This window comes from Leucoraja erinacea, chromosome 13 (assembly GCF_028641065.1).
Source record: "Leucoraja erinacea ecotype New England chromosome 13, Leri_hhj_1, whole genome shotgun sequence".
Taxonomy (NCBI): domain Eukaryota; kingdom Metazoa; phylum Chordata; class Chondrichthyes; order Rajiformes; family Rajidae; genus Leucoraja; species Leucoraja erinaceus.
In genome coordinates, this window is record NC_073389.1 from 30,436,587 (window position 1) to 30,457,367 (window position 20,781).

Below are 20,781 nucleotides of genomic sequence, written 5' to 3' on the forward strand. Positions count from 1 at the left end.
GGAGATCTACAATAATTATAGGCAGCATGGAGTAAATGAGGTGCTTGAGGAGTATAAAGAATGTAAAAAGAATCTTAAGAAAGAAATTAGAAAAGCTAAAAGAAGATATGAGGTTGCTTTGGCAAGTAAGGTAAAAGTAAATCCGAAGGGTTTCTACCGCTATATTAATAGCAAAAGGATAACGAGGGATAAAATTGGTCCATTAGAGAGTCAGAGTGGACAACTATCTGCAGAGCCAAAAGAGATGGGGGAGATATTGAACAGTTTCTTTTCTTCGGTATTCACCAAGGAGAAGGATATTGAATTATGTGAGGCAAGGGAAACAAGTAGAGTAGCTATGGAAACTATGAGGATCAAAGAAGAGGAAGTACTGACACTTTTGAGAAATATAAAAGTGGATAAGTCTCCAGGTCCGGACAGGATATTCCCTAGGACATTGAGGGAAGTTAGTGTAGAAATAGCAGGGGCTATGGCAGAAATATTTCAAATGTCATTAGAAACGGGAATAGTGCCGGAGGATTGGCGTACTGCGCATGTTGTTCCATTGTTTAAAAAGGGGTCTAAGAGTAAACCTAGCAATTATAGACCTGTTAGTTTGCCGTCAGTGGTGGGCAAATTAATGGAAAGGATACTTAGAGATAATATATATAAGCATCTGGATAAACAGGGTCTGATTAGGAACAGTCAACATGGATTTGTGCCTGGAAGGTCATGTTTAACTAATCTTCTTGAATTGTTTGAAGATGTTACTCGGGAAATTGATGAGGGTAAAGCAGTGGATGTTGTGTATATGGACTTCAGTAAGGCCTTTGACAAGGTTCCTCATGGAAGGTTGGTTAAGAAGGTTCAACTGTTGGGTATAAATGCAGGAGTAGCAAGATGGATTCAACAGTGGCTGAATGGGAGATGCCAGAGAGTAATGGTGGATGGTTGTTTGTCAGGTTGGAGGCCAGTGACGAGTGGGGTGCCACAGGGATCTGTGTTGGGTCCACTGTTGTTTGTCATGTACATCAATGATCTGGATGATGGTGTGGTAAATTGGATTAGTAAGTATGCAGATGATACTAAGATAGGTGGGGTTGCGGGTAATGAAGTAGAGTTTCAAAGTCTACAGAGAGATTTATGCCAGTTGGAAGAGTGGGCTGAAAGATGGCAGATGGAGTTTAATGCTGATAAGTGTGAGGTGCTACATCTTGGCAGGACAAATCAAAATAGGACGTACATGGTAAATGGTAGGGAATTGAAGAATGTAGGTGAACAGAGGGATCTGGGAATAACTGTGCACAGTTCCCTGAAAGTGGAATCTCATGTAGATAGGGTGGTAAAGAAAGCTTTTGGTGTGCTGGCCTTTATAAATCAGAGCATTGAGTATAGAAGTTGGGTGGTAATGTTAAAATTGTACAAGGCATTGGTGAGGCCAATTCTGGAGTATGGTGTACAATTTTGGTCGCCTAATTATAGGAAGGATGTCAACAAAATAGAGAGAGTACAGAGGAGATTTACTAGAATGTTGCCTGGGTTTCAGCAACTAAGTTACAGAGAAAGGTTGAACAAGTTAGGGCTTTATTCTTTGGAGCGCAGAGGTTAAGGGGGGGACTTGATAGAGGTTTTTAAAATGATGAGAGGGATAGACAGAGTTGACGTGGAAAAGCTTTTCCCACTGAGAGTAGGGAAGATTCAAACAAGGGGACATGACATGAGAATTAAGGGACTGAAGTTTAGGGGTGACATGAGGGGGAACTTCTTTACTCAGAGAGTGGTAGCCGTGTGGAATGAGCTTCCAGTGAAGGTGGTGGAGGCAGGTTCGTTTTTATCATTTAAAAATATAATTGGATAGTTATATGGATGGGAAGGGAATGGAGGGTTATGGTCTGAGCGCAGGTATATGGGACTAGGGGAGATTATGTGTTCGGCACGGACTAGAAGGGTCGAGATGGCCTGTTTCTGTGCTGTAATTGTTATATGGTTATATTATATGGATAGAGAGGGAAGTGTGGGTGGAGGATTGCAAGGGCAGAAAAGGGAGAGGGGTTAGAGGAAGCAAGAGCAGGAGGGTTGGGGAATGAGCTTGGGAGGGAGGGAGGGGGGGTGCAGTATGGGGGGAGCAAATGCAGGGAGGAAATGGGGAAATGGGGAGAAGGTGGAATAATTGATTTCACCAGAGGCTAATAGTAACTCACTGAGATTGCATCAAATCTAACAGGCTGTTAACAGTCAGAATCTTCTGTAACCAAAAATATCTTAGCCAACATGTAATATTGTGGTAGTTGCAATTCCCTGATTTATTACCTATAGCTAGTAATAATCCACTGATCCCGATACTAAAACTAGCAGCAGGATGCCCTTGTTTTCACTGAGTTGGGACCTCCAGGCAATTTCACTTCTATTTGGTTCAGTTTCTCCTGATGTTGGCTGCTCTGGAAAGGTATATCAATCTGTGTCCAGCTATATTTGTACACTAAGCTCAGTTCAACAGAAAGTTAATTTCTATGCTGTTCCCTAAGTTCTTTTTCACCGTTAGATAGAAATTGCAGCATTTGCCACCCTGTTGCATTTATTGTTGTTGCTCCTCTCTTATTTAATCCAGTCTGGTTTTTTTCAAACTCTTTTCACATTTCCTTTGAAATAACATTCTAGTTAACAGCTGCTGCTGGTAGAGCATTCCACAGTCTAACAGCCGAGAGCGAGGATGCCATCATGGCTAAATTTATGCTGCATACAATGTGTTCAGCCTGTTCCTTGGCACAGAACACAGCAATGAAATTGAATGGAGAATCCAGTTCCCTTGATGGTGTTTAGTTCAATAGTTGTATTCTATTGTACAAAGTGCAACTTTCTTTCTCATCTTATGGCAGTTTTGGTAACTTTGAGAGGTTTTAGAGCCACTCTATGGCAGCTAATGTTTGGTCATATGAAAGGCCATAAACCTGAATCAATACTCCACAGATATTACTTGACCTGCTGAGGATTTCCATCTTTTGACATTTATTAGAATTGCTTTACTGATACCTGTAGCTTTATTAACCTGTCCTATCACCTTCAAATATTTGTGTACAATTAATTTCAATGGTCCCATTTGGAATAACTCCTGCAAAAAATGTACCACTTCATTTTGTATTCTTTCTCAATGTTTGCAATGAATTGCTTCTGTCCTGTGTTTGGCTGGTTTTTTTCTATGTTACACCGATTAAACCAACCAATGTAGCAAAACTCCGGTTAACACCCCAACCACTTTTAATTCATTTTTTTTCCACATATTACACCGCAGTGTAATTAATTTTGCCACAAAACAGGAACATTTAAAGAGAACATGGGGAAATGGGCCCTGTTGGGTTTAAACGGAACGTGAGAAATGGGCCCCTGTGTTTAAAAGGAGTGATGAAAACATCAGTCGGTGATCCAGATGCTGAATGTTTGGGATTTCCAACCCACCAGATAGCAAGATAGAATCACAATGATAGAGTAACTCAGCGGGACAGGCAGCATCTCTGGAGAGAAGGAATGGGTGATGTTTCGGGTCGAGACCCTTCTTCAGACTGATTCACCCTGCCACCAACACCAGATAGCAAATTGCATCGACGGCATCTCTATTACCTCATCAAATAAATCAATCAGGTTCTACATAACCTAACTGATATTGCAGAAAGGAAATGTATTCTGATAGAAGAATCAAAAATTAACGTTCAGTGCCTCCAAACTTAATCTTATCATTAAAAATTCACAAAGGCAACTTATTTTTAACAGGCTTAAGTTTTCAGCTGCAATCTGGTCCATAAAGTGGAATTTGACCTGCAGCAGCTGTGGCTAACATGGACCCATAGATCACACATTGTGACATCCAGTGTATCATCTGCCTGTGATCAATTTTATCTGTATTTTGTCAGTGCCTTGGAATGGAAGTATCCAGCAGACTTCAAATTTTAATACTGGATGCTAAAATTAGCCACCTTTTTTAACAGCACTGAAATTGCCTCATGCAGCTGTAATGGACACAAAAAGAAATATCAAGATTTATTGAAGTCCTCCCACATATATATTAAAATTTACATACACTGTTAGCTTGGATTCAGTCTATATATGGCACACTGTAAGATTGTGTTCAGCTTATACGGCACATTGTTTGGCTGAATTTACAGCATTAAGTGGATGGTAATTCTGAATTTACAGAGTACAATGCAGCAAGATAGCTTTTCCACCAGCTCCCCCCCAATACTTCTGCCATCAAGAAAGTAAACAGCAGCAACACAATGCAAATACCATCTTCTCCTTGATGCATTCTCATTTGAATTTATCATTACTCCCTCACTACTGCAATAAAAATTCTACAATTCCGCACTTAACTCCAAATGTTACCAAACTAAAGGATTATAGGCTTGCAAAGTTAAGCTCCACCACCAGTTTCCGAAGATACTAGCCTTGATAACATTGTTCAAATCCACACAATAATATGTTGCGTGGATATCCAGCATAGTATCTGTATTGCATATGCTATTATCTGCCAAAAGGAACAAATCAATAACTGATCTTTTACTCATACCAAATACATTCTTAGGTTAAACAATCAATTTCACAGCCAGAGTATGATAAAAGTGGTGCATTTTTAATGGTAGTGTCTCAGGGTTTGTACGAGGTAAGATGAACGTCCAGTGTATTTTTATGTGGTGTGATACGCAAATCGCAGGCATGGTTTCATTTTCTAAGAAAGACCGTTCTTCCCCTCCATTTTCCTTTAGGTATTCAGGACAGACCATCTTAAAAACCAGATAATCTATCTATTGATCGTAAATTATTGGCCAGGACATCAAAGGGAACTCCCTTGTAAGACATTTAACATCTGACCTTACAGATACTGTAAATCAAGGTCCCAGACATTAAAATATCCATAGCACTATTTTTTTAAGAGGAGTGTTTTAACTAATTCAAACAAAATCAGCACAACTGTTCATTTCACTGCTGTTGGTGGGACCTTGCTTTGTGAAAACTGTCTGTCATGTTACTTGCATAGGATTTCTTGTGTACACTTCAAGAGTAACCTCATTGTGCGCGAAACATGAGAGTTATCAAAAGGAGTATATAATGCATTTTGTATCATATAATTGGTAAGTACAAAGTACAGTTCAAGGGCTATTCTGAACAAAGCGGTGGCATTAGGTGTTGTCAGCAAAATGCACACAACTTGTAACTGAAACTTTCCTGTCAGTGTTACCTGTGAAGCTGTAAATATTCCCTGGGTCTGTTCAAAAGATGCAAGAAATGGTCAACAATCTTGTTCTTGCCCACACCCTATAAATAAAAAAAGATATATATATTGTCAAGTAATAACTGCCAAGAATTTTTATTGTCTAATTTATTATTGAATACAGACCAATGTAGTATTGTGTCCAGTTTTAGTTGGCTGTGTTGGTGGAGGAGGGCTGCTGAATAATAGGTCTCAAGACTCGAAGAGGGTCAGAATTTTGCTGTTGAATCAACATTCAAATAATGAGTCATTTGACATGGGGTTTGTAGGTCAGGCCATCAACAAGGAGACTGATTGGATGGAGGAATTGAAGGTGGTGTTGAGATCAGATCACTGTGTGAGAGAAGAGCTGAAGGGAAATTATTTGGTTAAGGCCCTTAGATTTCAGTTTGAGGTAGTTTGGCCAGTATGGTTTGGGGAACTTGGAGTTTGGTCCGAATCCAGTGCCACACCATGCAGACCTTGTTGTCTTAAGAATGCCAAACAATAGTCAATCCTGGGACAAGTTGAACCAACTTCCCCACAGTGCACCTAAAGGAGGCCTGAATTAATTTGACGTGGAAATCGTCAGTGCAAATGTGCCTTTCACTAATCAGTTTTGTTTATTGTCACGTGTACTGAGGTACAGTGCAAAGCATACCGAGGTACAGTGAAAAGCTGTACTTGTGCTATTCTGCCAAAAGATTTTTAATGACACTTAAAGTAGAAAAGACTGAATTGGTTGCATTATAGTGATCGCTTTCACTACTTCATCATAATTTGATTTATGTCAATAATTTAACTAATGAATTGTTTCAAATTTAACCCGAACCCTCTAAGCCACAGTTCATTACCAATGTTAATTTGTGTGCTCAGAGAGGGGAAGGTGCAAATTAACATGAACTACTGCAGCTGTTTCCATGAAAATATTCTGATTTTAAATGAAACATTCACAGTTGGTGCAAGAGAGACTTCCATTTGATTAGTGCAGCTACACTTCATGCCTTTCGTCTCATACCAGCTCAAACCAATTGCAAGCCACAAGTAGCTTGGACTGAAGCTCGCTAATGTTCAAATGGATGTACATTTTCTTTGAAAGAAATACTTGCTAATGAGGCAGAACATTACTGGGAGAAATTCTCCTTTATACCAGCCACTTCTGCAATCTTAATGACATACAAATCATTAAAATGAAATGGATTTTCTCAGGGAAATTATGCCTGGTGCTTTGATTTTTAATGCTTGGTTCAGCACAGATCTGGGAAGAGCACAACTGGTGCACTGCTTTCATTCATCAATGTAATCAACCAAATGCAAGCCAATCAACAAAGCTCTAACATTTGCAATATTTTCGGAATAAGTGTAGATCTGGCCTTTTCTTTACAGAGTGGAAATAGTTGTGTGCAAGGATAGCCGGAATAAGTGGTTTAAAGATAATCTTGTATTCCTACAGCATTCTTTTGTCTTACTTTCTCCAGCCAATTAAGAAGATCTGAGATGCAGTCATTGTTGCAGTAAACACTGTTGCAGTAAAGCCTTGAATATGATTTGCATGAAGGCTGAAGTGAGATTCACAACTTTTCAGATTTTGAAAGAGGAAAAACAGCAGGTTATTTAGAAAAAATTGAATGGCACAATGGGTTTTTGATTCTTGAGATGTTCTATCACAAGGAAGTGTTCAGATAATTTTAAATAATATTTAACAAATGTTTAAAGCAATAATATAAAAGCATACAGTGTTAACTGGGATCCTAGTAAGTATCTCCATTTGAACATCAGCTGTGTGGGAGGGTTTCAACTTTGCAGGCCAACCTATCATATATATCCTCTAGCCAACATAATTGGAACAGATTATTGATGCTTATGGAATCTTGTGGTGTGCAAAAATGGATGGTGTGTTTCTTACATTACGCCAGAGACTTTGTACTTGAACGTACTTCATTAACTGTAAACTATTTTAGGATGTTCTGAGCTGACAAATTTCTTCCCTTCCTGAATTTTCAATTTCCATTCTTGTTGCGACTATACAACCATCAACAGAAACTTAGATCTACCAAGCACATCTCTGGAGATGAGGAGGGCATATTCTGTTATTGCACACAGAAAGTCCAAGAGCTGAACCCACCTCTCATATGGTTTGGTTCAGGTCAGGTAGGGCCAGGCCAATACTTTATCCTTGTAGGTTTGACTTTGTGTCAACCAGTAACAGTTGTGTTAGACGAGGTATGATCAGCAATGTGCAGAGATTAAAAATGGGATCAGTGTAAATAGGTGCTTGACGGTCAGTGCAGAATCAGTGGGCCAACAGTTTGGTTTCTGTGCTGTGTAACCTCGTCTCCCTGCCACAGTCAACGAGGGACTCGCTCCAAGATGTGAGAGAGATTTTCAGATGTTGATTTCACGTTTCACCAGGCGACAGTGGCAGGGTGTGATGCTGGGTCATAGAGTGGGTGGGGAATGTCTTCTGTGACCTCTGGGTTCTCAGGTGTGAATAAATTCCATTGAAAACAGAGGAGAATAGAACTTTTTGGAGGAACGATTCTCCGGAATTCCCTGCTCTGAAGGATTGTGGAGGCTGGGTCACTGGAGGTATTTAAAGAGGAAGTTGATAAATATTTGAAAGATTGGGGTATTGAGAGTTATGACGAAATGGCACAGCCAAGGATTCGAAGCAGGGGCAGATTAGCCATGATCATATTGTACAGCGGGACAGGTTTTAGAGACTGAGTAGCCAACTCCTGCTTTCTTGATTTCTAACGAGTCACAGGAAAATACATCCAGGAGCTGGGTTCTTGGAAATGATGAGCAGAATGATCTCCTGACAGAAAGACATAGTTAAAAAAATGTTGAGTTTTAATGCTATTCATAGCTGCCAATTCTTGCCTTGCAGAATTGACGCTGTTGGATGCATTGATATGTCCGTGATAATCCATTTTTCTTTCAATAAATGAATTTCAAAAACTAATATTACTGATGCATGGTGCCCATGGTCCTCAATATCTTTTATGAGTTACAGAAATTAGTTATGGAAATTGCAGGTTTCATTAGAGAGGCAAGACTCCTGAAGGTGCAAGTTTCACACTCTATAACTGACCTGTCACTTTACACGTGTTGTGTGTTTGAAACATGACCTGGTCAGTACGGCCTGATGCTCTTTGAATAAAAAATATTTTAGGGTTTTCCTGCATACTTGAAACAATTAGAAATCTTCTCTAGATAAGCTGAGACAGCTGCGCGGAATTAATGGGCAGTTAGAATGCTTCTTCCAATAGGGGATATGATAAATCAATGTGGGTGGAAAGTTCTTATTGTTTATTTGAAATTAAATAGATTTTTTTTCCAATTTTGAAGGATATGTGGAATGAGTAGGAGAATGTGCGGCTGATATGGAGACACCAGGCACAGACTTAAGTGTTTTGTCCCCACACTGCAACCCCAGCTTTGAAGGGCAACTTTGAAGATTTAATGATGTTCATTGGAAAATATCGTTGTTCTTTTATTTAAAAGGTCACCTATTTAATGTTCTCAGTCCTAAGGTTTTTCTTGGTGTGGAGAGAATACAATTAACTGGAAATGTATTCCTTTACCTGATTTCCAATCAAAAGAAGATGTTCACCAAGCACAAAGTCTTTGAGCAAATCTTCCATCACCTGCATGTGCTGAAGAGAAAGCAGAAAATAAAGAATTTTAATGTAAAATCCATGAGGGTAACTATTATCAGCTCATCATTTCCACAATAACATCAGGCATGTGTGCTGAGGTTGTTGGGCAATGTGCGATGGCCATTAAGGGATACAGATCAATGGCAGGTGAAAGAATGAAACAATTAAATCCACTTATGATCTCAATGAACAAATGGGCTGAATAGCTTAATGTTATTTCATAATTACTAGGCTATGTCCAACACAATATTCTGCCAGTAGACACAAAATGCTGGAGTAACTCAGCGGGACAGGCAGTATCTCTGGAAAGAAGGAATGGGTCACGTTTCAGGTTGAGACCCTTCTTCAGACTGAGAAGAGTCTTCAGACTTTTGTGTCTACCTTTGATTTAAACCAGCATCTGCAGTTCTTTCCTACACAAAAATCTGCCTCTACATTACATCTATGGGGTTTTCACTTTAAGGTTGCAAGGACAAACTTAAATGTACAAATCCTTTAGACAAATTTTAAGTATGAAAATTGTCAGATATGTTAATTTCTGGCCTGTCTTTCTAAATTAAAATACTAATTCCCTTTTTCACACTTTGAAGAAGAATAAACATACATGTAATTATATGGACCGTGGATGTAAATCTTCCATGCCATTCCTTTTCTTAAGTAGGGGAGAACAGAATCAAGTATTTCCCAGTGAAAGGAATCACAGAGTAATTATGCAAATGATTGCTTTAAGGAATAAAATAAATCACATTTTTTCACCAATAAATCGCTAGTGATTCAAAAGCCACAAAATGTTGAATGGCGAAGCTGAGGGGGGCTGACAGAGTGAAATGTTGTCAGGCAAGTCCCTTTAGTTATGGCAAGTAGAGCAGAATGTGCTCCCCCTCCCTCCTTACTGGGTCCTAGAATGAAATGCATTCTTAGTGGAACAGCCTGAGCAGACTGATGAAAACCAGACAGACTCCAGCAAGATGCTTGTCATTAAGCTGCTTGAGCTTTGGTAATATGCACTAAGAAGCTCTTCATAAAGATATTACATGTTGCCCATTGAGTCAGGTGGGTGTATGTGCAGCTGGAGAATATTCCCAAACTTAGGTGGACGAATCGTGTCAAGATAATGGCACAGACCAATTTAATCCCCATGTAAATTATCAATCAATTAAAACCCAATATCAGCACTGAATTAGTCACAATTGATGGGGTTTGATGCTGTAATTAAATCTTGATCTACAAATCGCACAAGGAATCATCAAATTCCTTGATTGAAAAGCAGCCTCTTAATTACTAGATATCTACATCACTAATCAATGACACCTCTTAAATTTGATAAAGCAATTTGATAAATTTGTTGATCAATCAACAAGAATTAAATTAACCAGTTGGAACACAATTGGGATCTAAGGACATATGCAACAACAGTAACACAGTAATCATGGGAAGATGTTAATTCGTCTATGGACTATTGAAGTCAAATTAGCAGTGATAAGATCGAGGAGGAATTATGAAGTGAGTGTTTTTAAATTGATTGTGGAGGAACCAACCCAGGAAAAGGCTATTTTAGATCTTGTACTAAAAACACATCAGGAATCATGTTTCTTCCATGTCTCACTGGAGAAATTATTGACAGTGTTAAATCAAGAGTCTTATAAAAGGGCCAGAAACAGCAGTGAACTTCAGGATTGAAAGTATTTGAGAACTCAGCAAGGAAGGACCAAGGAATTGTGAAAAACTGTAATGGTGCCTTTAGCGACAGGGAACAGAAAAACATTCGTAAGAGCCATGGAGCTATACAGCAAGGAGTGGAATTTTGAAAGAGATGGTAGTAGACTTAGTGGATCCACTGGTCCGCAGATAGATTATTTGCAAAAAAAATCCTTTAAGGCACAAAAACACAACAGGAACCGTTGTTCTTCCATGTCTCACTGGAGAAATTAGTGACAGCATTAAATCAATGAACTATGTAACAAAGAACATCTAAAAAAGAACAGTTCTCGTGTTCTAATTCTTACATTATTTATTTGAACACCTTCACTATAATTAGTCTGTTAATTTAAAAGAAACAAGGCTGGAAATTGATCAGAGGATCTTCAGAGTTTCAGGTCATGGGAAGTGATAATTGCAGTTCCACTTGTTTTATCACGTTACAGAGTTACTCAACAAGGGACTGTGCATCACTGGGCTTCAGTATGAAGATTGGTTAAACAATTATCTGAGGCATAGTACTTTGATGATTTGGTGTCACTAATAGTGCCAGCGTTCACGCAGTATATTAATCTCTACAGATATACTGTATGTAGACATTGCACATGAACACAGCAAATGTTATCGTCAGCCATTCTGTAATTATTCTAAAATGCTCAAAATTGTGAAAATCGTGCTACTGTGTATTTCAGTCATATTTAAAATGAAGGTAAGCACAGGCAAGCATAAACAGGACCAGCAATCTGGCATTTGACCTCTCGAGCCCATTATGCCATTTATCAAAATCACGGCTCATCTCTCTCTGCCCCATTTTCTAGAAATCTCAATATCTATCACTTGATTTCCTTAATTTCCAAAAGTTTGTCCATCACTATTGTAAATGAATTCAATGACTATGCCTGTATGCAGTCAGATCCAGACAACATTCAGGCATGATCAGGTATGAAATCAGGTCCGCCAAGTCCTGTTACAATTCTTCGTTGCTCTTAACTCCCCTTCTTGTGGTGACTTTTCTGTCCTGTGCCTCCTCCATTGCTAGAATGAGTCCACAGGCGTACTGGAGTAACAGTATCTGATAATTCTGCGAGTTTTTTTCCCCCGAGATCTTCGGTTTCCTCCCACACTCCAAAGACATGCAGGCTTGTAGGTTAATTGGTTTGGTAGAAATGTAAAATTGTCTCCAGTGTGTAGGATAGTGTTAATATGCAGGGATCGCTGGTCAGTGTAGACTCAGTGGGCCGAAGAGCTTGTTTCCATGCTGTATCTCTAAACTAAACCAAAATTCGATAATCATAAATTCCCTTTATCTTACGCTTTCTTCATCTTAAATAATTTATGCTCCATCTTGCATTTGCCTGAAGATAAAAATGTTTCTCTGCCCCATCTTTTGAGCTTTAGTGGCAGCTCATAGGTTGCCATTTTAATCTCTGAACCAGACGGTTGTGGGTTTAAATGCCAGTCTGTGGCTTGGGCACAAAATCCATGCTGTCGCATCAGTGCAGAATTGATGGAGTGCAGCAGTGCAGCCTGCGGAATAAAATGTTAAACCTTGGCAGCTTAACTGTAAGCATTGAAGTCTTTATTCGCATTTCATAATGTCAAATGGATTAATGGAAATCAAGATTACCTGAGTGTTTTCATAAAAGAGAACATCTGGTACTTTCATCTTTTCTTCGGGATTGTGCAATGGAACAGAAACATTTCCAATTGTAAGGATCCCGGACTTTATTTCACCTGTGATTTCAGACAGACCACAGATTTAATGTGCAATAACAAGCCACAGACAGGGTCATACAGGGATAATGAACTTGAACTCACATCTGACATCTGTTCCTTGCTGCTCAACATCAGTTGCTTCAATCCCAGAATCCTTCAGATTCTTCTGTAAGGCTGATCGGGCAAGGCTTGGCAAAAACCTGGAGAAATATGTTCATATTAACCTCAACTGATTACTACTTACATACTGCTGAAAGGCTCCCCATTTCTACACAGCAAACTGCTGGGATGTCCAAAGTAACAATTAGAGTGAATTTGCACACATGATTTCACATCGTTTCAAGGAGCTTCCCTTAAGAACATGAACTATAAACAATAAACCTTGTCGCTGTAACGCATACAGTAAAACTCTGTTAACAAATAATCTACTGGAGAAACTCAGCAGGTCAAGCGGCATCTATGGGTGGAAAAGAACGGTTGGCGTTTTGGGACAAAATCTCGCATCAGACTGTATGGTGTCCTTTGCAGAAGTCCCTTGCGTCACCAAAACTCTGTTAACATTGCATGCTTGGAACATTGGTGATGCCAGACAGGTAGATTTGCTGGACTATTGAATGTCATTTCCTATTAACATCCCAACATACTTTTAACACAGCAATGTCATGTAAATGAAAGTAGTCATGTTTAGTATTTTGTTACATATCCTTTGCATGCAATGACTGCCTGAATTCTGTGATTCATGGACATCACCACTTACTGGGTGTCTTCTCTGGGGATGCTCTGCCAGGCCTGTATTGCAGCCATCTTTAGCTTATGCTTGTTTTGGTGTCCCCTTCCGCTTTCTCTTCAGCACATAAAAGGCATGCTCAATTGGGTTCAGTTCGGGTGATTGAATTGACCATTGAAAAACTCCTTGCTTTAGCAGTATGTTTGGGATCATTGTCTTATTGTAGAATGAACCACCGGCCAATGGGTTTTAAGGCATTTGTTTGAACTTGAGAAGATAGGATGTGTCTATACACTTCAGAATTCATTTTGTTACTACCATCAGCAGTTGTATCATCAATGACGATAATTGAGCCAGTTACCACGCCATAACACCCCCACCACCATGTTTCGCAGATGAGGCGCAACTTTCATCATTGTTCAACTTCTGTCAAGGAGAAGCTATACTTCACCCTCGTTAGACCTCATTTGGACTACGCAGTTGCAGCATGGGACCCATACACAAATAAAAACATTTCTTCCATCGAACATGTCCAAAGACAGGCAGCTCGATTTGTTACTAACACCTATGAGAGAGAAGCGAGTGTCACCAAACTTCTGAATTCTCTGGGGTGGAACCCTCTCCAAGACAGACGTGGAGCTCACCGTTTGACCTGTTTTTACAAAATGTTAAATGATCAACAAGCTCGACATAGACTACAAGACCTACACCAAACCCAAACCAATTAGGAGCAGACGAGGGCATTCGATCCAATTTGTGTTCCCAGCTACAAAGACAGATGTATACAGCAATTTGTTCTTCCCCCGCACAATTAAAGCATGGAATAATCTCCACCCAACTATAGTTACCCAACCAGATGCAACTAAATTTAAAGTAGCTCTTTCTTCCCAATTACCCTTTCTGGCTTAAGCCCTCCCTTCACCACCTCCAGCTTAAATTCCATTTGGAATATTTTGGAGGACCAAGAAACTAAGAAGAACAAGAACCAAGGTGGTATGCTTTCGATCTTGGGCAGTTACTTCTCTCCTCCATACTTTGCTCTTGCCATCACTCTGATAAAAGTTAATCTTCGCCTCATCTGTTCACAACCTTTTTCCAGAACTGCGGTTGCTCTTTTAAGTACTTTTTGGCAAACTGTAACCTTGCCATCCTAGTTTTGCGGCTAACCAGTGGTTTGCATCTTGCAGTGTAGCCTCTGTATTTCTGTTCCTGAGGTCTTCTGCAGACAGTGGTCATTGATAAATCCACACCTGACTGCTGAAGAGTGTTTTTGATCTGTTGGACAGGTATTGGGGGATTTTTCTTTATTATAAAGAGAATTCTTCTGTCATCAGCTGTGGAGGTCTTCTTTAGCCTGCCAGTCCCTTGGCATTGACTTATTAAGCTCACCAGTGCTCTCTTTCTTCTTAATGATGTTCCAAACAGTTGATTTTGGTAAGCTTAAGGTTTGGCTGATTGTCTCTAACAGTTTTATTCTTGTTTCTCAGTCTCATAACGGTTTCTTTGGCGCAGCTTTGGTTGTCGTGTTGATAAACAGCAATAAAAGTTTCCAAAAGTGATGGACAGACAAGAGAAAATGCCGAGCTCTCTTATACCTACATTAAGGAGGCAATTAAACGCACCTGAACATTTACAAACACCCGTGAAGCCATGTGTCACAAACATTATGGTGCCCAGAAATGGGGGGGGGGACTGTGTATAAACACAGCTGTAATTTTAACATGGTGAAACCAAAATGTATAAAAATGGCCTTTAATAAAATCTGACAAAGTGCACTTTAACCACATGTGAGTTTTTCTACTATGAATCTCAAATTGTGGAGTGCGGAAACAAATAAATAAATAATGGGTCTTTATCCCAAACATTATGGAGGGCACTGTACAGTAAGGCTACAAACTTAGTACTGGGACTAGTTGAGATACGTCCTTGGTGGTCAGCAAGGACGTGGCAGGCCAAAGGCGTACGACCCAAAGTCGTTTCTGTGGCGTACGACCCAATGCCTTCATGGCATACATGCATGACATATTCTTATGCATTTCAAAAACTCTTATTATCGAATCTCCCTGCTGTACATCACATAACGGTTAAAGCCAAATGAATACTTAACTGGGAACTGTGATAGTTGATGCATACAAAATATTTCCATGCGTAACTGTGCAAAGTACTATTGATACAGAGTCATTATATATCATAACAAGTACTGTTATGGATTAAGGAGTATGGATCAGGTCAGCAGCAAAATTGTTTGATCAACAGTAACTACATGCAAAATAGCTAGACAATCTCTATTTTACTGAGGTTGATTGAGGGACCATATGATAATATAAACTAAAATAAAAAAATTACAGATACTGATCATTTCAAATGAAAAACTCAGCAGATCAGACAGTATTTGTGCAGAGAGAGAGAAACAGGAATAACCTTTCAGGTCAGAGACCCTTCAGAACTGGGAAACAAATAAAAAAGGTAATTTAAAGTTGCCGAGAAGGTGCTGGCAAGGATGGATTGGACAAGGGAACACCTGACAAAAGGTCAAAGGATAAATGGGAGAGATTATGCTTCTTTGCCTGTGTTGTGCGTTGCTAATAGTAGGACTGTGACATACGCCCAATAGGTCAGACATCTTCAAATTAGTATAATGAGTTTCATGTCTTCCTTGGTCTATGATTTCATCTGTAACACTTCCTCAGTGATTGCTTCTACTAAAACAGCCAGAGTAGAGCTTGAACTCATACTCTGACTTCAAGCCATGCATTACACGAATTAGAATGATTATATTCTTAGGTAGAAGAATATTTCCCCAAGAAATTATACCTTTAAGGCGTATTTCCTGTTGGAGGTGAGGAGAGTTGGGTCGGAGGGAGGGGATTATAGGGATGGGGCAGCAAGAGAAGTGATTCCAAAGCTGAAGAATTCCCATAGTCTTAAATCCATAAGTTTACAAATATACCATAACGATAATAAATACTTCCGCGTATTTCTTTTAACATTACTTCCAATATTAATAATATTTTGAACATATAAATAAATACAACCTTGCCAGTACCTTGAGAGCACTATACGTGGGACATTGAGCATCATAGCACACATAAAATGGATATAATCTGATGTTCTTTTTGTTTTATAGTTCATAAACTGAGTGGGGGAGACTTCTTCCCTTGTATGCAATTCTCTATCTACCACTCAGTATTTCTGCAGCATGATGCCCTCCCCCATTCCCACTCCTGGCTGTGAAAACAAATACCCGCCCATCAAATCATTCCAGAATCTGAAAATGAGGGATCTTGAGAAGTATGAGATAATGACTTTTAAGGTGGTTCAACAGTAAAAAGCAAACAGAGCAATTTGGCAAGCTACCTGGAGAGGCAGGCTTTATTTACAGCATGGAAGAGGCTCTCGTCTGGACAATGTGCAAGCCGGTTGCAGATGCGGAGTAACTGTCTTGTGGAAAGTGATGAAGCCAGAGATTTTGCCTGAAAGGATTAAAACAAAATCCAGCAACAGCAAAAGCGATATTAACGGAACATAGAATAGTACAGCACAGGAACGAGCCTTTCGGTCCACGATGTTTGTGCCGAGCAGGACTTTTCTTAATCCGACATGTCAATTACATTTTATAGACCCTTATCGCCCTTTAAATCGCCCTTTTGGATCCTTCCCTACTCGCTCTTTTATTCCTCATAGGTTCCTGCCTATACCACCTTAAACCTGACATACACTACCTTTTTCTTTCTGACCATGTTTCCAACCTCCTTGATCCCTTATCTTATCGCTCCTCTTTACTGGAACATGCTAATCCTACATTTTGATCAGATGGCCTTTAAATGACTCCCACATGTCCTCTGTGGACTTCCCCCAATAACAACTGATCCCAATTTATTCTCCTTAGCTTCTGCCTAATGACATTGTAATCTGCCTTGCCCTAATTAAGTACCTTACACCAACATCCAGACCTGTCCTTTTTCAAAACAATCTTAACAGTTATGCCATAAGGAAAAAATGAAAATGTCTAAGACTATGCATTACAGTGGAATTTAATTACAATTCATTCTAAATACAGATACATTCATTTGCTTAATATTGCACAACTTATTTTAGGATGAAAATAATAATGAATTCCCTTCCCCAATACCCCTGTAGTTGTATTTGATGAAGTTTGTTTGAAGTATTGTACTGCAAATTATCTACAACATTAACTGTTTTCCTGTTCAATTTACCAACAGAAAATCTGGCGGTACAGTGGTACAGCTGGTAGAATTGCTGCCTCACAGCAGCAGAGACCCGGTTTCAATCCTGACCTCGACTGCTGAGTGTGTGAATTTGCACATTCTACCTGTGACTGTGTGGGCTTCCTCCGAGTGCTCTAGTTTCTTCCCACATCCAAAATACATGCAGATTTGCAGATTAATTGGCCTCTGTAAAATTGCCTCTAGATTTGCCCCTGAGTTACCACTGCATTTTGTGTGTATCTTTCACTCATTACCCTTCTCTGGCATTGCAGTCAGATTCTGAATTAACCTCACTGGAAACTGTATGAGAGCCACACGCTTAAAGTATTCACTAGAAGGACATGCACCCACAGCTGTATTAAGTTGTTCAATTCTCTGTCATACACAGCTTCTCTTAGACAGGTCACTTTATGGTAATATTCAACTTACTGTTGGATCGCTGCTCTGTCGAAGTCTATGTGTAAAGTGCAACAATTGTGAGACAGCATCTTTCGGAACATGTGGAATCTGCAAGAACAATATACTATGCGTATTAACTATTGGAACTGGTTGGAAAAAATAACCAATCATATTTCACTGTCTCTTCAGTTTAAGGCACAAAGAACAAAGTATAATACAATATAATGTAGGAAACACAACAAATAGATTGCACATTGCCAGGTTCCACAAACGACAATGAGCTGGTTACCAGATAATTTGTTTTTAGATGCTACCTGAAGGATCAATATTGGCCAGAATACCACTAGGATTACTTGCTTCTTTTCAGATAACAGCTTCTTACTTCATTCTTTGTCATTTCTATCACTTGAATTCAGGGCTCTACAGGCCAGTGAGCCTGATGTCAGTGGTGGGCAAGTTGTTGAAGGGGATTCTTAGCGGCAGGGCCTATCACATTCGGATAGGCATAGACTGCTTAGCGATAGTCAGCATGGCTTTGTGCGTGGAAATTGTGACATACTTATTAGTATCGTGGCAGACTGGTATGGAAGGCTAGATCGGAACTAGACAACTGGATTCAAAATTGACGGTGGAAGGAGTCAAAGGGTAGTTGTGGAGGGCTGTTTTTCTGATAGATGGCCTGTGAACAGTTGAGTGCCTGGGTCCACTGCTGTTTGCTATCTACAGTAATGAGTTGGATTACAATGCAGTTAACGTAGTTAGTAAATTTGACGATGACACCAACATTGGTGGTATAGTAAACAGTGAGGAAGAATATCTAAGTTTACAACAAGATCTAGATCAAATGGGAAGGTCCGCCAATGAATGGCAAATTGAATTTAACTGACAAGTGTGCAGTCTGGCACTTTGCTTTGTCAAACCAAGGCAGGACATACACAGTAAAAACTAAAGAATGTTGCAGAACAGACAGATCTGGGAGTACAGGTGCATGGTTCTGTAAAGGTGGCACATCAGGTGGACAGAGTGGTGAAGAAGGTGTTTGGCATGCTTGCCTTCATGGGAAGGATATTGTGTACAAAGGTTATGACATCATGACACAGCTGTACAGTCATTGAGACCACACTTGGAGGTTTGTGTGCAGTTCTGGTAATCCAGCTCTAGGAAGAATATCATTAAGTTGGAAAAGGTGCAGAAACAAAAATCACCTGTATATTGCCTAGGTTTGCAGGCTTAAGTTATAGGGAGAGGGACTTTTTCTTTGGAGCATAGGAGGCTGAGAGGTGACCTTATTGAGGTGTGTAAGATCATGAGGGGTTTGGATAAAGTGAGTGCTTGCAGTCTTTTCCCAGAGTAGAGAATTCTAAAACTAGAGGGCATTGGCATTAGGTGAATGCAGAGAGATTTAAGAGGGACCTCAGGGAAAACCTTTTCACTCAGTGAACTGTATATAGAATGAGCTGAACCTGTACTGTACTGTACGGCTATAAGACTATGACTCATTGGAGCCGCTGGATATTTTCTATCAGTATTTTTCTGTAGCTGACAAACCGTTGACACACAGTGACTGCTTAGATTTACAATCTTGCTGACTGCAGATGTTTTACAAATGTTTTGGGGAATACGCCCATACATCAAGTTCTAACGCATTAAAAGAGCAAGCTGGCTAAATCAAATTTGAAATATTAGTTTTACAATTCCATTTGAGCAAGATCAAATGCTAGCCTGCCAAAAATGATTACAGCATCATAAATTGAGAAGCTGAAGCTGCTTCCAGTAAATCGAGTGAAGGCATTAACAGTGAATAATTTGAAATGAAGAAGTGTGAGACAGGTGGGAGTCATGTGAGAGCAATAAAAATCAAAATGGATCTTCTACATCAGATTGATATTTACTGCCCTCCCAAATCTGCTAGTTCCCTAAAGTTCAAATAAAATCTAGCAATTAATTTAAGTCTTGAATATACTCATGGAAAGCTCTCTTAGGTGAAGTATTCTAAAGATTCCAACCTCCGAATAGAGAATATTTTCCTCCCTTATACCTGTGTCTATGGCCCCTGGTTCTGGATATCGATGTTGGCATATACCCTAACTTTTCCTGAATATGTATGTTTCACTTCTATATCTTCTAAACCTCCAAGGACAAAAGTATATTCTACTCGATATCTACATAGGGGTCTTCACCCTCAACAATCCATCTTGTGAACCACTGAACCTTCCAAGGCAAGCATATTCTTCTTCCAATAAGGAGGATAAAATATGCTTAGTCCCCTCACCAACCATTTATTAAAGCAGCATGCCTTCCTTGCACTCTCATCAAATGTATTTATTGCACGTGATATCTTGATAAGCTCAGTGTTAATTTGCTCATCTCCAAATGTCCTTGAGACCAAATCTTCTTGATGCATTTGGTGTAGGTATTCCCACAATGTTGTTCAGTCGGGAGTTCAAAGATTAGGACTACACGATGATGATATTTCTGATTCAGGATGCATGGCCAGGTCATTCATCATGCTTCCTGACGTGCCTTGTATATGACGAACAGGCATTTGAGTATCAGGTGGTGGGCAATTCACCACAGGATGCTCAGCCTTTGAACTGCTTTGTAGTTAAGAATATTTTTGCTGATCCAGTTGATTTCTGATCAATGATGGAGTTCAAGATGTTTATGATGAGAGAGTTGATAAATAATAATGCCACTGAATGGCAAGGGGATGTGCCTGTTGCAGTTTTTGTCTAGTACGTTTCAGGTGGAAATGTTACATTACATTTATTATCCTCTGCCTTATAGTTGTCTAGGTTTTGCTGCTTGCATACATAGGCTGTTTCATTTGCTGAGGAATTGTGAATTTACCTCATTGGAGTCCCTTAAAGTATCTTTAACCAGACTTTATCTTGAACTAAATGTTGTACTTTTTATCTGTACACATGTGGACAGCATGATTGTAATCATGTATAGTCTCTTCTTTGACTGGATAACAAAAGCTTTTCTGTACTTCAGTACATGATAATATTAATAAATTAAACTGAATACAATTAAAGATTGTGCAATCTGCAGAGAACATTACACGTCATGGAAATAAGATCACTGATAAAACAGCTGAAACATTTGGCCGAGAGCATTGCATGGAACTTC

At 39.5% G+C, this 20,781-nt stretch overlaps 1 protein-coding gene across 1 annotated transcript in view; it reads right to left on the reverse strand.

Moving 5' to 3' along the window:
* vwa8 (von Willebrand factor A domain containing 8) overlaps positions 1–20,781 on the reverse strand; it is a 206,176-nt gene that overhangs the window by 96,834 nt on the left and 88,561 nt on the right. The window contains exons 16-21 of the mRNA XM_055644777.1: positions 17,680–17,757; positions 16,379–16,494; positions 12,397–12,494; positions 12,206–12,312; positions 8,806–8,877; positions 5,207–5,283 (exon numbers count right to left, since the gene is read on the reverse strand). Of these exons, the coding sequence (XP_055500752.1) occupies positions 5,207–5,283; positions 8,806–8,877; positions 12,206–12,312; positions 12,397–12,494; positions 16,379–16,494; positions 17,680–17,757 (548 nt within the window). The remainder of the gene's footprint in view (positions 1–5,206; positions 5,284–8,805; positions 8,878–12,205; positions 12,313–12,396; positions 12,495–16,378; positions 16,495–17,679; positions 17,758–20,781) is intronic.